Here is a 15,959-nt window from a genome sequence, read left to right as displayed (position 1 = left end):
TGTCATCTCTGCCCTGCTCTTACATGGTAGGGGAGAAAGGAAAGAAGAAGGAAACAGGGTGGGTGGGGAAGCGAAGGACAGGGAGAAGCTAGCTTCTTGTGAGAGCACTAATCCTCTAGGAGGGATGTTCTTGAATGGGGCCTTCAGTCTTTACTTCTTCCTCTCTCCACTGGCTTTCACTTTTTCTTATGTGAACTAAAGAGAAAGTCTTAGAATGGGATGCTGATCTTAAATGCTAAGTAAGAGAACTTGCTCTCCTCTCTATGAATTAGTCATAGAGCTAAAATCTAAAGCCTCTTACAACAATTCACTTGGGAGTTTTAGGCAACACAATCTTGCTGCTTCTTTGTTTTTCTGTTCAAAACTTCTAATATCCCAATAATGATCAGAAGAACTTATCTAAGATAATGCTAAAGCTATAATATGATATCATTCATATAATTCATCCTTCTGTAATGTGTGTGAGATATTCTTAGTTATTTTAAAAGATATAAAATATTATTCTTTGAAAAGCATAAAGTGTGTATTTTTGAAAACCAAAAAGGAGGTAGACTATTTTAAGCTTCTCTAACAGTGTAACCAAAGCCCTTAAAAGTATATATATATATATATAATTTGTAAATGATAACACACACACACACACACATACACACACATACACACACATGCATGCACATGCGTGCACGCACACACACACACAAACCCAAGTACCCGAGTGGAAAAATCTTAGAACAAATACATACTATTAACTTCCATCATCTTGCTTGCTTTTGTAATTGTATATAAATTACAGTTATCACAGTTATCATTGGCATTTTGTTTGGTTTGAATTATTATTGGAGTTATTGTCAACATCGACATCAATTATATTATGGGGAACTGAGGACTTTAGAAATGATTTTTTTTAAAAAAACAATTCAGATGTAGACTTTCACATTTTCTCCACACAAGTCTTTAACATAATGAACAGGTGTATAGTTAACCATAACTCTGAGGAAGAGAGTCAGTATGAATTTTATCTCTTTAAGCCTTGCTTGCCTTTTGCTCCTACAGAATCCACTTTGACACATGGCCCTCTGGCTCTTCAAAGCAGTATTTCTTCATGGTTCATGCTGGTGAGTTCCTTAGGAGCACAAAAGCCCATGTCAGCAGATAACCAGCCTACAGGAGGCCAAGTAAGCAATCTTTAAGAACTGCATCATGAAATATTGTAATAATGGTGTAATGAATGTGACAAACAGTGAATATGCCATGACAAGCAAAGTGCTACTGCTTACACTCATGGTTGAAGAAAATGAGCATGTTGGTGGAGACGGAATTGCCAGACTTTACAAGTGTTCGAGAGAACAGAGAACACAACTCAAAGCAGAGGTGGTTGTTTTATATTCCCAGAGTCAGATCAAAAATATTTTAGGCCATCTGATTTAAAAGTTCTCTGTCCTGACTAGTCATCTCTTATCATGTGGGTGGGTAGGAACCTTGATCATTGATGACCATGACTGTCCCCAAAAGAGCTTCATTTCCAAACCAGATGGTTCTGGCATCCATGCTGAATAAATTCTGCTTTTCACTTTCTGCTCTATTATTAGGTAATCTGAAGAAACGGAATACTTCGTGCTTTCCACAAACTTATTTCCGAGATCCCTTTCTTCAGTGAATACATTAATGAAAACAGATTAGAAAACAGCACAGGTCTGATTGTTTGATGAATAATTACAACATTTGTAAACTATTTGAGATAAACTCTCTGGACACATTCAGTGTACGGAGCAAAAAAATGCAAGCAAAAACAAAACAAACAAACAAATACCCAGTAATCTAGGCTCTTACTGTAATATGCATATCTTTCACTGTTATTCTCAGTTGTAATTTCTGTGTCACCATCAGACCAAATTCTGTAGTGTGTGGTCAGATCAAGATTGATAGTGGAAAAGGTAAGGGAGGTTATAGAAATGAACAGAGTTATTAGAAGAATAACTTTACAAGAATCCAGAACAGAAAGGTAATTTCTGTCTTCTTCAGTCATTTTCATTGTTGTAAAACTAGAAAGTTAATACAAATTGAAGGAAAAGGTGTGAAGAACATGTTCTAGGGACTGATACAATAAAACAATAATTTACTTGGTAACCTCCAAGACTTTCTTGAAAGGAATCTGGTTCCTAGAAATCTCATGGCAAATTTCCTGAACTCAAGAATCAATTTGTGCTTAATGTTTTGGACACACACATTTTTGGGACTGTGGCCATGGGGCTCAAGGAAGATCCTGGATGTTGAAGTTATTGAAGTTGGAGAACTTTTTTTTTTTTTAGCAAAAACACTGTAGCTCCAAATTACCTTGTCACTGTGAGATAGTAATAAAAAGAAATCACCATCATATTTTTAAAAATTCCATGTGACAAACTACAGAACTGATAAGCTATGAAAGCAAAGTTTTCTTAGAGTTTTTCTTTCTTTTTTCTGCACATGAAGAATGTAAGAAACTTAAACAGGACATGCCTTTACCCTATAGTAACCAGTAACAAATAAGGCCCCTGAAGACATAACAAAACTGTCACATGCTTTATGAATTTATTTTTTTCAACTCTTTTGGTTTGCTTAAATAATTTCATTCTGACTTCCTTTGTTTGAATGCTTGAAAAGAGGTTATTCAACTAGCTATAGAATGATGGCCAATGATAGCTCTTCTAGTAGATGTGAGGGAAGGCTGGGAATTTAGGCTGAGTAAAATTAGAGACTTCAGGAATCTCTCTCTCTTTTTTATTGAATTTTTTTTTTTTACTTACATTTCAAATGTTATCCCCTTTCCCCGGTTTTCCCTCTGAAATTCCCTATCTAATCCATCTTCCCCCACCTCTATGAGAGTGTTCCCCCACCCACCCACTACCTCATATCTCCCTGCCCTGGCATTCCCCTACACTGGGGTACTGAGCCTCTCATTGATGCCCGATAAGGCCATCCTCTGCTATATATGATGTGTTGCTGGTACCATGGGTTCCTCCATGTGTACTCTTTGGTAGGTTGTTTATTCTCTGGGAGCTCTGGGGGCTCTGTTTGATTGATATTGTTGTTCTTCCTGTGAGGTTTCAAACCCCTTTAGCTCCTTCAGTCTTTTTTCTAACTCCTCCATTAAGGACTCCATTCTCAGTCCAATGGTTGGTTGAGAGCATATCTCTGTATATCTCTTTTAATTTGCATCTAAAATGCAGGCATTTAGTAAAATTTGTCACTTACTCTTTACTGTCCTAAGGACCCAAGAAAACACAATTTGAATAGGAATTTCCCCCCCAAAACAGTTGTTTTTTTTGGACACTCAATTGAGAATCTCCATAGGCCCTATAGTCAAGGACCCTGGACTGCAGTGACGCTCTTGTTGGCCCATTGTACCTGAACCATTCATTCTTAATGCTCTTTATTTCTTATGCCCCCAAAATAAATGTTTGTATAATGAAAAATTTATTTATGTGGTATGTAACATACAGGGTCTGTAGGCTTAGCTTTTTTGAAACCTACTTTAATAAGAGTTCTTAAATGCTTCAACCTCTCTTCTAACCCACCTCCACCAGAGGTAGTGGAAAAAGGAAGGTTAATAGAAAGCAGGGGTTATAGACCTGTTTAGAAATAGTTCTTTGGACAATACATGTCTTTGTTGTCAGGATATCAACAGTTCTATCTATTAGCAAAACACCAACATGAATCAGCATCAGCAGTTCAATCCAGAAAAAATCTGAAAGCTCTTTCAAATGGCCCAAGTCCACTGAAGCAGCAAGAAGCTGCCAGAAGACCATGAGAAGTTCTTTGGTGAGTTACTCTCTATGAAGTCATCACAAGCAAAGATAAGCTACCTGATGATGCAAGGCGAACCAATGCAAGAGCATCATCAGCGAAGACTTGCAAGGCAGAGCAAAGTGACCCAATGCCAGAGCCTTCTTCCACTGTCTGTGGGCTCATATTTATATTCTTCCTAAACATCACAAGCCCTCTTTCATGTGTCTGCTTGAGCGGAACACCCTTTCATCTGTCTGCCCAGCAAAACATCATTTTCAAAGGAACCAGAACTTTCTACTTCAGAGGTCTCTCCTTAATGTGTTTTTGTGGTAAGCCTTCTCCTTTTGTATTTCAGCTAGTACCACAGCCTATAGGCTCTGGTTGTCCTGATGCCCATGTTAAATTCTCTTTGATTAACGCTTTCAATTATCCTTCTGATTATCAAGATAATGCGTGTTCACTATATAGTAAGAGTGAAGCCTACAAAGAACTGTGAAGTGGGAGACATATTACCAGTTATGTAATGATTAGCAGGTAACTCAGTGCTCGATTCTTTCTAGAGTTAGTTTTCTATATACACTATATTAAAAAAAGAATGAAAACTTTGCTTTGTAACTTTGTGTACTTAACACCAAATAATGACATTTTCTCAATGTCATTATAGAAGTAAATATTATAATGCACATAGTGACACAGTTTAAATTTATATTAGATTCCATGATTGATTTCCTTAATTTTGGTAGATATTGGAACCATTCCACAGAATGCATTTCTTTATGTATGATTCTGTGCATATTTCTAACAGTTTTGTTAGAAAAAATTTTTGGAGGTTGGGTATATCAGGCTTCTCAAGAGAAACAGAACCAAAAGTATCTGCTATTACAAATGGGAACTTATTGAGCTGATTCAGAAGGTCCCAGAGGCTGAAAAATCCTGTGCTGACTGTTTGCAGGGTGGAGAGCTAAATCTGCCAAGACTGGAAAAGCTAGAAGTCTCAGAATAATAGAAGGGCCAAAGGGTAACCCTGGACTAAGACCAGAGGCCTGTGTGTTCCTACAGTCTCTGGTATAAGTTTGAGGTCAATAATTAAAGAGCCTGCAGTCTTATGTCCATAGGCAAGAGCGACAAATTAAGTGAACTTGGCAGGGAAGGGAGAGCAGGAGTGAAGACTGGCTTAGTACTTCTAATTTTGTGGTCTTTTTGCTCACAGCCACACATACCCCTTGGGATTCCTATCTGCCCCCCGACTCCCCCCATCATTCAACCAGGAAACAGTCTTTCCCGAAATCCCCTCCACAGACACTCCCTGAAAGTATGGATTACCAGTTTTATGGGCATCTTCTCAATTCAGCTAAGCTGATAACCAGAATAGCCATCACAGATGTCAGAACATAGGGGTATTATTATAGAAAGTATGTGAACACTGACTTTAGTCAACTCTGTGAGTCTTCTTAACATTGCCACCTAACCAATGCTGACATTCCAGGAACTCTTCTGGTTCTGCAAGGAAAATGGCAACTGTTGATGACAAATGTAAATATCTTTCAGGAAGTTGTAGGCAGAATCTTTTGTGCACTGTACAAAGGTTATCCTTGTGTTATTCAAATGTTGATTTCTCTGTTCTCATATCTGTTTTCAATCCAGACCTGGCTTTGTTATGTTTATTCTTAAAAGCTCCTGTCTTAGTTTGTATAAGCATAACTCCTCATTCATTTTCTGCCTTGCCAATAGAGAGAATAAGGTGGGATTTCTGATTCTAGGAGAAGTAGAGAAAGAACCTGAATGTAATGGAGGGAACCTTGAGGAGAGCTTGACAGAAACTTCAGAAGAGACAGAGGTGATTTAGAAAGAACACAGAAATGCAAACAAAATGGGAATGTTGTCTGGGAGGAGCTTGACTAGCTCAGAGGTTTAGAACGGAGTAGTGATTGCTCATTATTTGGCTCAAGGCAATTTTAATAACTCCCAGTCTCTCAATATGGTTATTGGAAAACTAGCAAAGTTAAAGAAATACAGTTGTTTTGATTAACCTACTGCTTGCATTTATACTAGAATAAGCCACTTTACAGGGAACCATACAGAGAATAGAGGTTGGGTTCAGTGGCAAGATCTAGGGCATGGAAACAGTCATAAATAATTCTGTAGTAAAGCTCAAGGAATGTAAAAGATATGTGAATTCCATTCTTTGTAGGCCAAGCAACTAAGGTTACCAATCTTTGTGTGGAAACCTGCGCTGGGATAGAGGGACATGGAGAAAACCCACTGGTAACAGTGAACCACCATAAACTGAGTATTCTGTGAGGCAGCATGCGCTGCTGACTGAGAAGCTGATCTGAGCAGCAACACTTGCTGGATGAACAGAGAATGCTGTGCATGGTCTGGGCCTCCCAGAGTTCACCTACAAAGAGATAAAGGCACTGGAAGGAACTGGTGCCATCATCTCATGATGAAGGTGGAGCTGACAGAACTGTTGCCCAAGTGCCAGTGAATGTTGCCACATTCATACAAACAGGAATATTCAGGCACCTGTCTGCACTGTTTCCTTTTTCCCATGGAAACTTAAAATGCTGCTTCTCAGTTCTGACCCACAAGACAGAAGTTACCAGGACTTTCTTCCCCTTTCTTTTTCTATGAGTAACTCATTACAGAGCAACTTGCTTGGCTCTCTGCTCTGGAAATGCTTATTTTGAAGCCCTTCCCTGAACTGACTTTCCTCTTTCCTCTTATTTCCCCAGTTTAAAAATCTCTAGCTTTCCTGGAAGTTCACTTATGTAAGTGCTCCCATGTTTCAAGATAACATCATGCTGTCTTTATTGCTCTTCTGATGTCTCTTGGGACTTCTATGCTGTTCCACAGACTGGTTAAATACAGACTGCTTCATGTTCACGCAATTGAAAAGTTCTTATATAATTTTTCTTTGCTTTTTTTACACTGGCAGGATCTCTATCAATTTAATTTTGTAATGGCTTTCTTCATGACACAACATGTGCTTAATTTTGGTAGTGGTTCAGGAAGGGTTGGACTTGGTGTGAGCTGTACCATTGTTGAATTCGGTGTACCACATGGATCAGCCGGACCAACTTTAAGAATTAGTCTTAGACCTATAGCACATGTGCTGAAATTTTCTTTTACTTTCTGTTACATTGGATTTTAAAAGAGATGTTTACCACATGTCTCTGGTGACAGTGCATTTGACTGCTTCTCCTTCCTACCTTAAAGCTGTTATTTTAAAAACATATACTTTCTGTTGTGTTGCCTTCCCTGAACTGGCCTTTTCAAACCAATGAACTGCTATAGCATTTTCTAAATAAAGCTATTTGAGTTAATGTTGGTTCATATTAATTTTGTGATAGATACCCTAGCTTACTCATTTATGAACATAATTTCAAAACACTTCAGTATATTATAAAGAACCTAGATTTTCATTGAAAGAATAATGTATCGTGGTCAACAAGATTTATCCTAGAAATAAAAGTTTATTGTCTAAAAATAATTCAGCATATCCTATAAGCCAAAGAAAAATAATATGCAAATGTCTACAGATAAATAAATGTATTTGGAAGACATTCAATAGTCTTTATGCATGTTTAAAAAATAATGCTAAGTTGGGGCTAGTAAGGTCATGGATGCACAAATGTGAGGATTCATGTTTGACTAGCTAGCACCTATTTAAAGCTGGACTCAGGGGCTCACCTTGGTAACTCCAGCACTGGGCTGAGGTCAGAGCCAGGAGAATCCTCAGAGCTTATTAACTACTTACTAAATAATTCCATTAATGTTGACAAAACAATGAGCCACAGTTTCAGAGAGATGCTGCTCCCAATGATTCCGGTATAGAACTATCAAAGGAAACTCTAGATGTTGACCCCTGATCTCCATGTACACACTCACACACTTGTATGTGTAGCTGCATGCCCCCCCCCACACACAAAGGTACATGTACAGACAGCAAATACATTTATGCCTGAGTTCATACACAATAAGTAAGAGACAGACCTTTTGTAAACATGACATCCGTGTGCATATATATGCAACTGTAGCCTGGGTGACACTGGACCAGCTTAATTAACTATCAGTGCTGAAAAGAGGGTGAGCTAGGACTCAGAAACAGATGAAGCAAAGCTCTTACGTCTTGATGACTCATTACTTCAAAACTCCCCAAAGCATCTCATTAGAAAATTCCAACTCTTACTCGGTTCCAACATCTAAAACAGGCATCTTTAAAAACATAAACCTGACTCATTGCATAAAACCCCCTCTTAGTCAAGAAAAAAACAATCTGGAGAAACTGAAAATGAAATTGATGAACTGGGGTTGGAGGGAACAGGTAGGGATTTTTTCTCTAATGGAAAGTGTAGGGGTAGTATAAATGACACTTTAGCTCATTAATAGGTATTCAAGGACACACAGACCTGTTATTTAATACCTATCAAAGACATGACAGATTGAAAGACTGCATCCTCAGCATGCTTGTATTTTACAGGGAGATTTTTCAGGATGGACAAGAATTATTGGGAAACATTGCCTAACAAACCAGGGTGGAACAGAGTGCATTTGATGCATTTATGCACAGGATTTGGAGGATGGTTTTATGAGTATCATTTCAGAGTGTGTTTCTTATTTCTTTTATTCTTACCTTTACCTCCTTCAGTGCAGAGGTGAAAAGCTCTGGATAACTCCTATGTGCCCTCTATTTAGAGAGGCTAGCCATGGACCCTGTTCTTTCTGTCCTTACCTTCTGTGTGCAAGGTTTGGAGGTGTCTTCAGTCACATCCATGCATGGCCTTCATAGAAAACTGAAGGAGAATGCAAATTAGTCACTTTAAAATGTACACTTCTTTATTTGTTAGAGTCACTATGGGGGTGGTGCGCAGGTGTGGAGAATAGTGAACAGTTTCCAGGAATCATTTCTTCTGTTTCACCATGGGAGCCCCAGCAGGGGACTCAAGCCACTGGCCCTGGCAGGTGGCAAGTTGCTCTATCCACTGAGCCTTTTATCCCACTACTTCAGGAAGCTTTCCTTTTGTCAGCTTTGTAAAGTGTGAGGATGACGTCACTCTTGAGTACTGTAAAGACTGAGTTTCGGGGTTCTTATTTACTGCTTGTTTCTTCACACTTTGGAACAATTTACCCAATTTCTTTTGTAATTAGAAATAGAAAGGTATGAAAAAGTCCTTAATTTTGTTTTAAGAGACTGTATGTTAATATATTTATCTTACTTTATAAACTCCATTAATCTTATAATTTTACTATGTATTAATTTGTAGAATTTAATGATATTTATGTTTTCACATTTGTTTTTTTTTTTATGTTTTGAATTAAAAATATCAACTCTATATCTCTAGCCAGAAATGAGACACATTTTCTCTGGATAGCTTTGTTTTAAAAACCTGAAGTTTGCAGTTTGTCGCATGATGTAATGTGAGACTTTGTGCTTTCTCTGGAAAAGTAGATCGTTTCATGGTCTATGCTAATTCGATCCACTAACCTGGTGCTTCGAGATGCAGGTTTAGAAGTTTTCACAGGCAAACTTATTTCAGTGCTCCTGAGCTACAGTGTTTTCATAAACTAGCTCCACTCTCTGCTTTCTCTCTATTCTTTTAAAGTGTCTGTGCCAGTGAATCATTCTCTAGATGAATTAGGAACACTGTCAATTTCACTTCCTTAATCAGCTCTCGTATGTGAACCTTGCTTTCAATTTCATTTCTTAGAAAATAATTTGGAAAAAATTATATTTTTTTGTAATGCGTAGAATCTTCATTTCAAGATTAAGTCCACACCTGAAATTGTTTAACTGCCTATCTGTCTCCCAGACCACACTTGCTTTCTCTATGTAATGCTGATCTGTTATAATCATTCCTGAGAACTGTATAATCTATTTCTCCTGCATAGTGCTGGGATAATGAATAATATGTAAGAAAGTGATTGGTTGAGTAGCTTGTATTTATTATTGACGTTTCCCCCAACATGTCATAGATGTTGACGCTTCAGTCTCTGTGGCACCTCTGCTGCTGTTTGAGCATTGACAATAGCATAATTATGGAAGTCAAGGCTATTGTGTTTTCTCCTTGTAAACAGTGGTGACTATATTTGCATAAAGCTCTGTGTGTTTAGTATTGAACCAAGTGGAATTTAGACCCCAGATTTACCATTTTGTAGTTTTATTACAACCTTACACAAGCTCCCTGTACTCTTATTTTTGCTTGTAAAATGGAGCCTCTGATCCACGTGCCTGATAAATATCTTAGGCATGTCACAGATCCATAGCCTGTAACACAGCTCGAATGGCACGTGCAGTAGAGGCTTCAAAAGAAAAGCCACAGTGTGTGTATTAGCATATCTGAGATAGCGGTGCGATTATCTGTGGGGCACGTAAGGTGTGAGGAGTAAGAGATCTTGCCCAGAACTTTGCAGTGGCTCACTGTGAAGAGAACAGTGTTTGTCCCCCATGGTTTAACTTACTCCTGCTGCATTCTCCATGCTATGCGTCTTTTAAGACTGTATGCATTTTGTCCAGTAAGAAAAAGAAATGAAGGAACAAGATGGCCTTCTTTTGAGGGCTCTATTTCTTCTGTCAGAGGAAGGAAGGGTGGAGTTGAATCAAACACTGAGTTTTTTAAAATACTTGGTCCTTTTTGTTAAATTCTCTTGTTATCAAGAGCCGTTGACAATGTGAGTGTGTATAATTTTCTCTTATTCTTAAAATGCACATAACACATTGTTAGAATGCTTTTGGGGTTATCAGATCTGCCCGGAGATGTGAGAATTATCTTTATTGTTTCCATCAACCCTTAGTGAGCTTATTTATTTAATCTCTTCATTTTAATTTTCTGGTACAACAGGCTATGTTAATATTCTGCAGTCTGGCATTGTTAACATTTTTTTTTATTACGGGACATTAAGCTCTGTCTATTGTCACAGTCAGTAAAGCTCACTTTACCGAAAATGGAATGTAAGCATGGAGCGATTGAAGAGCGAACACGTTCTCATCATTAATACATAATGTATAATTGTTGACACCATTTTGTGATTTTATTAGTGATTGCTTTTGCATTAATGTCACATGAACCTAGAATACCCTTGTTTTCCAAATGGAAGGCTTTTGTGAGGACACATTGGTGCCCTCTTGAGATCTTCTGTCTCCTAGGCTGCATGGCTACATTTTCTCTGACGTGCTGTGTTCAGCTTCCTTTAGCCAATCTTGAAACGACTGCCCCAGTACAAACTCCTTAGCTCCCTTTCAAGTTCCCCATGAGTTTGGGCAGAAACTTCTTTATCTTTCCTGAGAGGAGGTTTGTGTCTGTTAACTCAGACCTTCGTTGCCTGACTAACTCTCACCCTTTCTACACTGTCACATTCGGTTGGTTCCAGAGTGGGCTGGCTTTCTTGTTGGTAATTCTGGATACAGAGTATTAAGTTTATTACAATGATGCTCAGCCCACTTCTTATGGGTGCCAGCTCTGGGATGAGAAGTTAGTCCATGCATGGTGGCTTCTGCTTTGTTTTTATTCATTATCCCACTCTCCTGGAAGAACACCAGAATATAGGTCATTCTCACTCTGAGTCTTCACTGATAGGATTTCTTCTCTTTATATAGAGAAACCAGATTTAGACCACATTTCATCTCCCTGTTACATCCCTGGGAAACCTCTATAGTAGAGACTGTTGACATTGGAGATGACTGTCTTAATTCTTAATGGAGGCTTCATGACTTTCTGTTCTGGTGCCACTATAGTCTGGGCAATCTTGCAGTAAAGTGTCTGACCAGTTTTGTGTCAACAAGCTAGGACCATCTGAGAGGAAGGATTCTTAAGTGTAGGCAAGTCTGTAGGGCATTTTCTTAATTAGTGGTTGATGGTGGAAGCCCAGTCCATTGTGGGTGGGGTCACTCCTGGGCTAGTGGTCCTGAGCTCTATAAAAGGCAGGCTGAGCAAACCATCGGGAAACAAGTCAGTAAGCAGCATCCCTCCATGGCCTCTGCATCAGCTCCTGCTTTTAGTTTCCTGCCCTATTTGAGTTCTTGTCCTGCCTCTCTTCAGTGATAAGCTGTGGTGTGGAAGTTACCTGGGATATGATATTTTATCATAGCAATAATATAAGACAATATGTAATTTTTCTGTACCTGAGCTTTATTATAATTAACATGATGATAAGGTTTCCTATCAAAGTTGCCATGATAAAAAAATTAATAATATAAATAGATGAGATTTAGCAGTCTTGATCATGAGCACCTATTGTTCTTGTCATCATTGATAGCAAAATATTCTGTTTTTGTTATAATACATATATATATATAAGTATATATACATATATATATATGTATGTATTATAGGGCTATATCACACATAACCAAAGCGAAGGAGCACAAGTATCTTCCTGTTGGGAGCTAAATGGAAATGAAGCGGGAAATACAGATGCATAATTGAGCAGAACTTTGAAATCAAGGATTTGCAATGAAAGCATAGGAATCAAGGATTAGCAAGAGGACCTGAAGATATTACAGTCGTTTCTTGACTAAGAGATGCTGATTGAAACCCACTATCAGGAGCACACAGCATAATGAAAGTATGAGCAAGAGACAGTTACATGGATCCAATGGCAAGGTTCAGTCAGTTTGGGCTGTGTGGCAACCTGTATCCTGGTGACAAGGTAGATTAGAGTAGCTGATCTGAGAGCAAAGAGGTCTCCAGCCTAGAGCCCTCACAGGTGATGAATGCCGTTTTCTCCTGACTTTAGGAGGTATGGAGAGCCGAAAGATGAGGGCGCTATATCTGAGGAGAAACTTTTACTTTAGATTTATTGTATTTGAGATAGTATTGGGTTATCCAAGTACAACTGTCCCAAATCCAGGAATTGACAAACTCTTTGGAGAGAAAGGATCAGAGTAACATTTAATGTTTATACTTTGTGTTTTATGTCTCACTCTTTATATTCATATATAATACATACATTTAAACACACATATATATGTACCATATTTTAATTTATGAGTGTAATTTAAAGTACAATATATTTTATATAATTTAAAGTAAAAATATATTTAATACATGTGTTAATATATTAAATATTAAATTATATATTTAAAATATAAGTTTATATATGATGTCAAAAGTAAAAGTAGATAATATATAATTTTAAATATAATATATGCATAAGTTAAAATGGAATTTTATGTTTATGTGTAATTTAGAAATAAAAATGTGGCATCGAACCTCCACAGGACCAAGAGCTTGCCCTTCCACTGCTACCTATGTATCTGGAGCCATGGCTCTCTCCCTGTGCACTCCTTGGTTGGGGTCTAGTCCCTGGGAGCCCTGGGTGGTCCAACCACTGATGTTGTTCTTGCTATGGGGTTGAAATCCCCCTCAGGTCTTCCATTTCTTCCACCACCTCCCAAAAAGGAGGGAGGAGACAAGGTTGTGAGATAGAGGGCCTGTGGGGGGGGGTAAATGGGAAGTGGGGTATCATTTGAGGTGTAAATTAATAGAATGATTAACAATAAAAAAAGAAAGAAAGATGTTGAACAAAACAAGGTAAATAACCCTTGATCTTATTTGGCACAGGAAGCCACTGTCTGTCACCCGCTGTATTTGTTGCAGGCTGAGATGGTACATTTCAGGTTCTAGATTAATCTCTACACAGGGTGAATTAAAAAGTGGACTTATATGTGGTTACTAGATAACTAGGCATTAGATTTGCTGTCATGCGAAGGCAACATGAGGCAGGTTTGGCTGTTCTGCTGGAGGCATGCTTCAGACTGCAAGCTCAGAACTCTGCCAGTAAAGTCCCTAATATGTCCTGCCCTTCCTTCACCGGTCACCTGTCTTTCTAAATAGAGATCATAGATCTAAAAATATCCCTTTTCTCAATAGTCATCATGGCAACTAAAATAAGCTCCCAGGTTCCCCATCCCACTCTCTTTTTGGAGTTGGCCTTAGAGGAGGTCTCTTGCCGGCTTTACCCGATTGTAAATCATAAAACCTTATTTCAGCGGGAAGCTTGTGAGTTAGTAAACAGGACGAGTATTGCCCAGAGGGTCCAAGAAGCAATTTTTATGTAGCTCTTATTTTTCAGTCTTGCATATGCAAGGAAATCTGATTTAAAATAGCCATAGAGACAGGGGTTCAGAGAACTTTCTAGAACATGTTGAAGCTGAAGAACTGTTCTCACTCCAGGAGAGGTGCATATCTCAGTTACACAGGGATGGAAGCTCATGTATCTGGCTCATATCAGTCTTTACTGTAGAAGTCCAGAGGGTTGTTTGTTCTTTAAACATATCCTTCTCAACAAACTAGTAAATGTGTTTCCTGGCATTTGAAGTAATGCGATAGCAAATCAATAGGTCGGACAAAGGATGCTGGACTTTAACTTGCAGACAGTTCAGTAGGAACTTCTGAGGACCAAAAGTGTCTCAGGTGTCAGAAGTGGGGTACACTTCCGGACCTGAGCCACCAGCACACTAGTTCCGACACTGTCTCAGGGAGGCAGCCTCAGAAGTACACTGAGTTATTATACACTCAGCTGGTGTCTCCTGTGGAATTGCTTGGTTGCAGTGATGTGGAGAAATACCTGTAATGTTGGGACTGAGAAAATGATCTTTGCTGTAACCACACAGTAACGGAAGCTAAATCTGAGTATGAAAATATTAAAATTGAACATTATCACTGAAGTATATAAATATTTGTAAATAGAATGAAACTTTTATTCATTTTAAAAATTACATATGCACTGTGATCATATTCATCCTCCAAAACATTTTTTTATCCCCTTATTCACACATGTCTTTTTCTTCTCAACCAGGTACATTTCTGCTTCCATGTCTTTCTTGTGCACACAACCACAGACACTCTGACTGTGGCAGCCAGACCGTGTGTAGCAGACACCACTGTTCTTAGGAGTCCTCCCGTGCCCCTGGCTTTTCCAGCTTTTCCAGCCTCTCCTGGGTACTGTCCCTGGGCCTTGGTGGGTATAATGTAAATGTCCCATTTAGGGCTGAACATTCTACAGTCACTGCCGGCTTCTCTCACTAAGGCCGACCAGAAGAAGAATGTCAATTATGCCTCTCTTCTTGTCAGCACCATGAAGCATCTTTTAAAGGTGTCTATCAACTATAAAAGTATGTTCAACAAAATCCAGACTTTTCAAATGTTGACTTTATTTTAACAGAAGAATATCAGAAAGTTCCTAATTTTATAGGTCCATGCAATTAATAAAGAATAATTCTTGACTTCCTAGGTATTGTAGGAACAAATCTACCTTTGATTTACGAGAGTTTTATGGTACGAGATAGAATTAATTACACAGGCTTTAGGAAATAGAGTTTCACACTAATACTTTGTGATGCTTAGGCTTATGGGAAAGGATAGTGTTAAATCCATTTAAATATTGACCAAAGTAAATACATCTTAGACAATATTTAAATAATGACAATCTGAGTTCTGGTATTCTGTCTATTCTAACCAAGATTTTTTTTTAATCTAGCCATGAATAATGAGTTCATTTTATTCTCTTGGTTACATAGATATTAGAGATTGAATATATGTTATTGACAAGATTTTATTAATTGCAAGATTATCCAAGATAGGTTGATGTTGCAAAATTTTCTATATAAATCAAATTTTCTCCAAATACGACCTAGAGTTGTTTTTTTAAATAATAGTCTAAAAATAATACTTTATTTCACATGAGTTTATAAAATCTATAGTGCATTATTTTTGTGCACATCAATGCTCAGTTCATTGCACAGAGTAGTTTTGTTGGCTGATTCCATGATTGAGTTTCATTTCTGTTTGCGCTCTTGGGGTGGCAGGTATGGATTTCCATACTGTCTTAATAATTATTGTCTCTGCTGACTTTTCTTGTGTGCCAATAGAAGGAACAGAGAAGAGAGGACTTGTAAGTCTGAGCCTTAAAACTCACACAAAGTTTCAGGCATAACTATTTATGTGTGGACAGGGCTTGGTGCTGATTTGAGGAAAGAAGTAAAAACTCCACCTCAGTAAAGGGACTTTAGAAAAGGCACACGAAATAGGTGAGATTGTTGTCAAACATGTGGGGCAGGTTTTCATTTGCCATGTAGTAAACAGTAGGTTAGTTTTTATTTATAATGCTCAACCATTGTATTTTTCATATCCCATAACCACAAGTAGCAGATCATAATAAGAAAAGCAGGCCAACACGTTTCAGTTCAGTCT

The 15,959-nt window shown here is 38.2% G+C and overlaps 1 protein-coding gene across 4 annotated transcripts in view; it reads left to right on the top strand.

The window, feature by feature from the left end:
• Positions 1-15,959, top strand: part of IL15 (interleukin 15) — a 57,443-nt gene that overhangs the window by 19,549 nt on the left and 21,935 nt on the right. For 2 of the 4 annotated variants that reach the window (XM_080937349.1, XM_080937348.1), the window contains one exon: positions 1,054-1,227. The exons of 1 other annotated variant lie outside the window; for it this stretch is intronic. In XM_080937349.1, the coding sequence (XP_080793475.1) occupies positions 1,054-1,156 (103 nt within the window). In that variant the 3' untranslated portion in view covers positions 1,157-1,227. Of the gene's footprint in view, positions 1-1,053; positions 1,228-15,959 lie in introns of those variants that run through there. One more of the 4 variants, XM_080937350.1, reaches the window with a different exon arrangement.

Source organism: Micromys minutus (assembly GCF_963924665.1).
Source record: "Micromys minutus genome assembly, chromosome: 24".
Lineage (NCBI taxonomy): Eukaryota > Metazoa > Chordata > Mammalia > Rodentia > Muridae > Micromys > Micromys minutus.
Note: the sequence above shows the minus strand (reverse complement) of the source record. Positions and strands in the feature narration are given on the sequence as shown.